We start from the raw sequence: 9,030 nt of genomic DNA, 5'->3' as shown, positions 1-9,030 counted from the left end.
ATGAACATATTCTACTTCCACGTTTCTTTTGAGAATCATGGAAAACCAGAGCATTGTCAATGAGTTCATACTCTTGGGGCTTTCTCAGAATCCCAAAATTGAGAAGATATTGTTTGTTGTATTTCTGTTGGTGTACCTAGCAACAATTGGAGGCAACATGATGATTATAGCAACCATCATCTACAGCCCTGCATTGCTGGGTTCTCCCATGTACTTCTTCTTGATATTCCTGTCCTTACTGGATACTTGCACTTCTACCGTTGTCACACCTAAGCTTATTTTAGATTTCTTCTGTGAGAGAAAGACCATCTCCTTTGACGGCTGCATGACACAACTGTTTGCTTTTCACTTCTTCACTGGTGCAGAGGTCATTGTCCTGGCAGCTATGGCCTATGACCGCTATGTGGCCATTTGCAAACCCCTTCACTACTCCTCCATCATGACCTGGAGACTCTGTGGTGTTTTGGTGGTGGTTGCCTGGACAGGGGGATTCTTACACTCTATTACACAAATTATCTTTACTTTGCAGCTACCATTTTGTGGACCCAATGTTATTGATAATTACATTTGTGACTTATTCCCATTACTCAAGCTTGCTTGCATTGATACACACATTTTTGTAATTTTGGTTTTTGCAAATAGTGGCTCTATCTGCATCATTATCTTCTCCTTGCTGCTTGTCTCCTATGGTGTCATCTTGTTTTCTCTGAGAGCCCATAGCACTGAAGGACGACTTAAAGCTCTCTCAACCTGTGGATCCCATATTACAGTTGTTGTTTTGTTCTTTGTTCCATGCATATTAATATATGCACGAACTTCATCTCCATTCCCATATGAGAAATATGTAGTTATATTTGTCAATGTCGTGACACCATTGCTCAATCCTATGGTTTATACTTTCAGGAATAAGGAAATGAAGAATGCCATCAGAAAAATGTGCAGAAAATCTAAAGTAGTTTCTGATAACTATTAAAATATTATACTTACTGTATTGAGGAGATTGGTTAATGGGTAAGAACAGTTGCTAATTAAGATATGAGTTGGAATTTTCAGAACCCATGTCAAAAGTAAGCCATATAACTCCATGTTTAACCCAATTATCATGAAATTAAGACCAATGGATTCAATGGGCTCACCAGACTGCTAATCAACAACAGTGAGTTCAAGGATTAGTGGAGACTTTGACACAAAGGTATGAGATTTGGTGTCACTGATATTCATAATAAGGACCCTTTTTGGGTCTAAAATCATGTGTATATGAAGAAGTACTGTCTACCCCTCAATGTCTCACACGACATAATAAATATACATACATACATGGACACACATAAAAATTAATACTTAGAAAACTAAAAGCAAACAATAAAAACATCAATATTGATTTGTACAGGTATGGTATTTATTAACTCATTCTGAAGAAAAGACATCAGTTTCTGTGGTGTACAAAATAATTTTGAGGTAAGAAAACTGTTTTTCTCTGTTCAAGCTTTTACTTTGACTTTCCTACTCAATATTGTTATGTGATAATTAAAGCCAATTCAATTTTAAACTTCCCTGAATCAAAGAGACTCTTCCTTTTAAAACTTGTAGAATTGTTGATATTCTGATCCTTCTTTTTTGGAACAAGTACAATTCTTCACATTCTCAGTATTTTCATTTTAAAAGTGAATAACAAAATAAATGAATAAGTGAATTGCAAAATAAAATACATTTGTAATTATGAGGAAAAAGGGAAGGGGTGGATGGGGAAACAGGGGGAGGGAAGAGGGCTTATTGGAATTTCAGGGAGGGGGGATCAAGGAAATGAGAAATTATTTGAAATGTAAATAAAGAATATATAGCAGGATCTTCTGGAAGTAAGGTACCTCCTGGGCATATACCCAGAAGACTCCCCACCATGTAATAAGGATACATGTTCTACTATGTTCATAGCAGCCCTATTTGTAATTGCCAGATGCTGGAAAGAACCCAGGTATCCCTCAACAGAAGAGTGGATGCAAAAAATGTGGTATATCTACACAATGGAGTACTATTCAGCCATTAGAAACAATGAATTTATGAAATTCTTAGGCAAATGGATGGAGCTAGAGAATATCATACTAAGTGAGATAACCCAGACTCAAAAGGTGAATCATGGTATGCACTCACTAATAAGTAGATATTAACCTAGAAAACTGGAATACCCAAAACATAATCCACACATCAAATGAGGTACAAGAAGAAAGGAGGAGTGGCCCCTGGTTCTGGAACGACTCAGTGAAACAGTATTCAGCAAAACCAGAACGGGGAAGTGGGAAGGGGTGGGTGGGAGGACAGGGGAAGAGAAGGGGGTTTGCGGGACTTTCGGGGAGTGGGGGGGTCTAGAAAAGGGGAAATCATTTGAAATGTAAATAAATTATATCGAATAAAAATAAAAAAAAAGAATATATAGAAAAAAATAAAGATTTTTCCAAGAAAAGAATGTGTTTGTGAGACCTTAGAACCTTAAAATGCAGAGAGAGAAGCAAAAGCAGAAACTCATTTCTAGGTGTACTTGAATCATCTAATTCAATCAATGTCCTTTGTCACCCACAGCACCTCCTGTTCAAAAACAAAGAGGAATTTGAGCATTATTTTTAATCAATACCATGTATGAAAAAGTGACATCTTAAGCATATGTCTCCTACAATTTCATAGAGAAAATAATCCAGAGGCAACAGATTTTAACTTAAAGACCTATGGTTAAAACAAGTTCCAGTGTTTTTAATAAATACCTTTTAAAATAGGAATAAAATTACTCTTAATGATGTTCTGCTCTACTAGTAGGTCAGTAGCCTTATTCAGCCATCATCTGAGAAACTTCCTCCTATAGCAGATAGAAGCAAATAGAGAGAGCCACAGGTAGACAATGGAGAGAGAGAGAGAGAGAGAGAGAGAGAGAGAGAGAGAGAGAGAGAGAGAGAGAAAGCCTCTTTGAAACACACAGATTAAATGAGATGTGAGTCATTGGAACATAAAATGCTGAATGAGATGTTCCCTTCAAATCTTGCTCAGTGCTCAGGGAATCCTGCAGAAGAGGAGGAGGAGAGTGTGAGAGGCAGAGAGGGTTGGAGTCAGCAAGAAAACAAGGCCTTCTAAAAGTAGTAACCTTATATGAATTCACAGAGAGCAAAACAGAGTGCAAAGGGTCTGCATCAGGTCATGTGTGCATTTACTGATTTCCAGTTTAGTGTTTTTAAAGGATTCTTGAGAGTTTTAACAAATGATCTCTGAATCTTGTACCCTCTCCTGGGCTCTTTTCCTTCTGTAGGTTTGCTCTGTCCAACTTTGAAGTGATAATTTTAATCTATTTTCTTATAATTTTTAAGAACAAATGAATGAATGAATGAATGAATGAAAATCTGGCCACTATTGAAAAAGGTAATATCTTAACAGTCATTTATCCCTTGTGGGAGAGAAAAAAATTAGTCTTCACCACTTCTATGTAGGTCTCTCATATTTAGGACTATCCTCTTATAACTTTAGACAAGAGCCTAGCAAAACTCCTAGTCGTCTGAGAGGCTCTACCCTGCAGCTGACTGAAATACAAGCAGATACATACAGCCAAACCTTGGATGGAGTTTGGGGACTTTTATTGAAGAGTTGGGGGAAGGATTGAAAGCCCCAAAGTGAATGAAACTCTACTGGAAGACCAAGAGTGGCACCAGGCACATATGTAGCAGAAGAGCAGTTCACTAACCATATAAATCCCCCAACAACTGGAATGGGGCTGTTCTTAAAGCTGTAGTCTGACTGTGGATTCCATTCCCTAATATAGCTGTCTTGTCTGGTCTCAGTGGGAGAGGATGTACATGATTCTGCAGTGACTTGATGTACTAGGGTGGGGCAATACCCAAGGGGCTGACCCTCTCAGTTGAGAAAAAGCAGGGGGGATTGGGGAGGTACACTGTGAGCCCGGACCAGGAAGTTGGGCACTGTTTGGGATATAAATAAATAAATAATTATACAAAAGTAAAAGAATAAAGTATTTCAGAAAATACATTCTTAAAACATAAATTAGATCAAAGCAATTCTTTAGTCAAAACCTTTGGTAATTATCTCCCAGGGTATTATTATTACTCTCTATCTTGAACCATCACCACCCCACAGCTTCTCTTCTCCTGTAACACTACTTCCATATTTGTTCCTTAGTTAAAATACTATTAATTGTCTTCTTCCTCCTTCTCTACTATCAACAAACATGAATACTATAAAAAAATCATAGCATGAGTAATTTTAATAAATAAACAAAATAAAATTTTAGAGGTTGGAAATGGCTCATTTGATAAAGTGCTTCCTGCAAAGAGTGAGAAACTGAGTACACATACCTAGCTTCTATGTAAAAATGTAACAATGGTATGGGATGGCTATAGTCTTATTGTTAGGGTGATAGGAGCATGAGTAACCCCAAAGTGCAGTGGCCAGTGAGTCTAGATAAAGAGTTGAGGTTCTGATTCATAAAAATTCCTTATTTTAAAAATACTGTGAAGAGAAAGAAGAAAGAGATCTCATTGGTGACCTCTTATCTATGTATGTATAATCATACACACACACACACACACACACACACACACACATACACATACATACACAAATAAGTATTTATTAAAGTCATGATGAAAAGAAAAAAATCAAAGCACAGAATCTTTAATGAAAAAATATAATAAATGATATGAAAATGAGGTGTCTGTGTACTTGTGAAGTTTGATAAAGGAAATTAGAAGAGACCTGTTGCAATATGGAGAGGTATGATGAACTTGAAAGCATTAGATTTTCACACTCAAAGTCATCTATGGAAACTTAGGGGGGGGTCTCCTGTTTGAAAGCTATGAACACAAAATTTGAAGACTGCTCTCTGGTCTGCTTTCCTGAAGACACCATATCCTGAGCCATCCTAGAGGATCTGCTGCACTCCGAGCAGTTGGTAAGAACCCTGCCCCACTCCTCCACACCACCCTTCATGTCCCAGAGCTGCCTTTGGGAGCCCAGTAGACTCAGGAGCCATCAACTACTCAACCCCCTCCCCCAACTATCATTCCCCTTCCACCCTGTCCTTTCTGCTGAGGCAAAATGCTAGCTAGTCTGTTCCCCTGAAGACACCATATGCTAAGCTATCCCAGATCTGCTTCACTCAGAGCATTTGGGCAACTCACACCATATCTTGAGGTATCCCAAGAAATCTGATGCATGCAGGGTAACTGAGCAGCTGATCAGCAGCTTCTCTGCTCTTCTGAAGACACTACAGCTTGAAGGCATCCCAGGAGATCCTCTGTATACAGAGGAAATGGGCAACAGAAACCACATTCTGAAGATAATCCAGGGGCTCTGTGGCATGCAAGGCAACTGACCTGACAGACTGAAAGCTTTCCAGGAGTTCTGCTGCACACAGAGAAACAGAAATGACAGTCCATAAGCTCCCTGGAGAACATCTTCAAACAGGACAACAGATTGGCTCCTCCTCTGAAGACCCAACTGTCTGAAGGCCTTTAAGGAGACATACTGCAGCCAGGGCAACTGATTAGCAGCTTCTCTGCCCCTTTAAAGAGTCCCCATTTGGAAAGTACCATAGGTGGTCTACTAGAGCCATGGCCTCAGGCCTACCAGGAGACTTGAAGTAACCCAGGGACAAAAGAGGCAGACTCCAGACCAGCAAACACCAGGGATAACCAAATGGTGAGAGGCAAGCACAAGACCATAAGCAAGTGAAGCCAACATATGTGGGAATCATCAGAACCCAGTTCTCCCACCATAGGAAGCCCTGAATACATCAAAACACCTAAAAATGAGGAAGCTGACCTAAAATCCTATTCATAATAGAGTCCTTTAAGGAGGATATAAATAATTCACTTAAAGAAATACAGGAAAACACAAGTCAACAGGTAGAAACCCTTACAGAGGAAACAAATCCCTTAACTAAATAAAGAAAACCACAATCAAACAGGTGCATGAATAGAAAAAAGTAGTCCAAGACCTAAGAGTGGAAGTCGAAACAGTAAAGAAAACACAAATGGAGGCAAACCTTGAAGTGGAAAACCTAAGAAAGAGGTCAGGAATTATAGATGTAAGTATCACCAACAGAATCCAAGATATGGAAAAGAGAATCTTGGATGTAGAAGAGATTGACACAAGTGTCAAAGAAAATTCAAAACATAAAAAACTCCTGACCCAAATCATCCAGGAAATTCAGGACACAATGAAAAGGCCAAATCTAAGATTAATTGGAATAGAGGAGAATGAAGATTCCCAGCTCAAAGGACCTGAAAATGCTTTCAACAAAATCATGGAAGAAAACTCCCCCAAGCTAAAGAAAGATATGAGCATAAATGTACAAGAAGCCTATGGAACAACAAATAAACAGTGCCAGAAAATAAAATTCTCTTGACATGGAAAGAGTAATTCTCAAATTCATCTGGAAAGTTAAAAAACCCAGAATAGTGAAAACAATTTTTAACTATAAAAGAATGGCTGGGAGAATTACCATCCCCCCAGACCTTAAGATTTACTACATAATAATAGTGATAAAAACTGCAAGGTATTGGTACAGAGACAGACATGTTTATCAAAGGAATAGGATTGAAAACCCAGAAATAAAGACACACACTTATGGATATTTGATCTTTGAAAAAGAAGCCAAAATTATACAATGGAAAAAAGGCATCTTAAATAAATGGTGCTGGTCTAACTGGCTGTCTGTATGTAGAAAAATGAAAACAGACTCATATTTGTCACCTAGCACAAAGCTCAAGTTCAAATGGATTAATGACCTCAACATAAAACCAGATATACTGAATCTAATAGAAGAGAATGTGGGGGGGGGAGCCTTGAAATTACTGGCACAGGGAGAAAATGCCTAAACAGAACTCTAATGACTCAATGAATTGTTCAAGAATTGATGAAAAGGGACCTCACGAATCTGGAAAAGCATAAATAAGGCAAAGGACATAGCCAATAAAACAAATCGGCAACCTACAAATTGGGAAAAAAATTTTCAATAAACTGCACATTTGATGGAGGACTGATGTACAAAATATATAAAGAAAACAAGAAGCTTACCACCAAAAATCCAAACAACCCAATCAAATAATGGGGTATAGAACTAATCTGAGAATTCACAACAGAGGAATCTTGAATGGCTGAGAAGCACCTAAAGAAATGTTCATCTTAGAGCATACATTATTGGTGTTCTGTTCAGGAACTTTTCCCCTCTAACGATGTCTTCAAGGGTCTTCCCAAGTTTCTTTTCTAGTAGTTTCAGAGTGTCTGGCTTTATGTGGAGGTCCTTGATCCATTTGGAGTTGAGCTTAGTACAAGGAGACAAGGATGGATCAATTCGCACTCTTCTGCATGATGACCTCCAGTTGAACCAACACCATTTGTTGAAAAGGCTATCTTTTTTCCATTGGAAGTTTTCAGACCCTTTGTCAAGGATCAAGTGCCCATAGGTGTGTGGGTTCATTTCTGGATCTTCAATCCTGTTCCATTGATCTGCCTGCCTGTCACTGTACCAATACCATGCAGTTTTTAACACTATTGCTCTGTAGTATTGCTTGAGGTCAGAGATACTGATTCCCCCAGAATTTCTTTTGTTGTTGAGAATAGTTTTAGCTATCCTGGGTTTTATGTTATTCCAGATGAATTTGAGAATTGCTCTTTCTAACTCTATGAAGAATTGAGTTCGGATTTTGATGGGTATTGCATTGAATTTGTACATTGCTTTTGGTTAAATGGCCATTTTAACTTTATTAATCCTGCCGATCCATGAGCATGGGAGGTTTTTCCATTTTCTGTGGTCTTCTTCCATTTCCGACCTCAAAAAATTACAAAGTTTCTGTAAAGCAAAGGACACCATCAAAAGGACAATTTGGCAACCAACCCATTGGGAAAAGATCTTCACCAACCCTACATCAAATAGAGGGCTAATATCCAATATATACAAATAACTCAAAAAGTTAGACTCCAGAAAACCAAATAACCCTATTAAAAATGGGGTACAGAGTTAAACAAAGAATTCTCATCTGAAGAACTCCGGATGGCAGAGAAACATCTTAAAAAATGCTCAACTTCATTAGTCATCAGGGAAATGCAAATCAAAACAACCCTGAGATTTCACCTTTCACCATTCAGATAGGCGAATTAAGATTAAAAACTCAGGAGACAGCCGGTGTTGGCAAGTATGTGGAGAAAGAGGAACACTCCTCCACTGCTGATGGGGTTGCAAATTGGTATAACCACTCTGGAAATCAGTCTGGCAGTTCCTCAGAAAACTGGGCACCTCACTTCTGGAAGATCCTGCTATACCACTCCTGGGAATATACCCAGAGGATTCCCCAGCATGTAATAAGGATATATGCTTCACCATGTTCATAGTAGCCCTGCTTATAATAGCCAGAAGCTAGAAAGAACCCAGGTATCCCTCAACAGAAGAATGGATGCAAAAAATGTGGTATATATACACAATGGAGTACTATTCAGCCATTAGAAACAATGAATTCATGAAATTCTTAGGCAAATGGATGGAGCTGGAGATCATCATACTAAACGAGGTAACTCAGTCTCAAAAGATGAATCATGGTATGCACTCACTAATAAGTGGATATTAGCCTGGAAAACTGGAATACCTAAAACATAATCCACATATCAAATGAGGTACAAGAAGAATGGAGAAGTGGCCCCTGGTTCTGGAAAGACTCAGTATAGCAGTATAAGGCAAAAACAGAACAGAGAAGTGCGAAGGGGTGGGTGGGAGAACAGGTGGAGGGAAGGGGGCTTATGTGACTATCAGGGAGTGGGGGGCCAGAACAGGGGAAATCATTTGAAATGTCAATAAAAAATATATTGAATCAAAAAAAATGCTGGGCGGTGGTGGCGCATGCCTGTAATCCCAGCACTCTGGGAGGCAGGCGGATTTCTGAGTTCGAGGCCAGCCTGGTCTACAGAATGAGTTCCAGGACAGCCAGGGCTATACAGAGAAACCCTGTCTCGAAAAACCAAATCCAAAAAACCAAAAAAAAA

The 9,030-nt window shown here is 38.8% G+C and overlaps 1 protein-coding gene across 1 annotated transcript; it reads left to right on the top strand.

Annotated features, from left to right (window-relative positions):
- LOC127684386 (olfactory receptor 4C15-like) lies at positions 1 to 973 on the top strand. Its single transcript, XM_052181321.1, has one exon. It carries the CDS (start codon positions 38 to 40, stop codon positions 971 to 973), a length of 936 nt encoding a protein of 311 aa, XP_052037281.1. The 5' UTR covers positions 1 to 37.
- The last annotated feature ends 8,057 nt before the right edge of the window (positions 974 to 9,030 follow it).

Source organism: Apodemus sylvaticus, chromosome 5 (assembly GCF_947179515.1).
Source record: "Apodemus sylvaticus chromosome 5, mApoSyl1.1, whole genome shotgun sequence".
Lineage (NCBI taxonomy): Eukaryota > Metazoa > Chordata > Mammalia > Rodentia > Muridae > Apodemus > Apodemus sylvaticus.
This window is presented reverse-complemented; position numbering and strand designations above follow the sequence as displayed.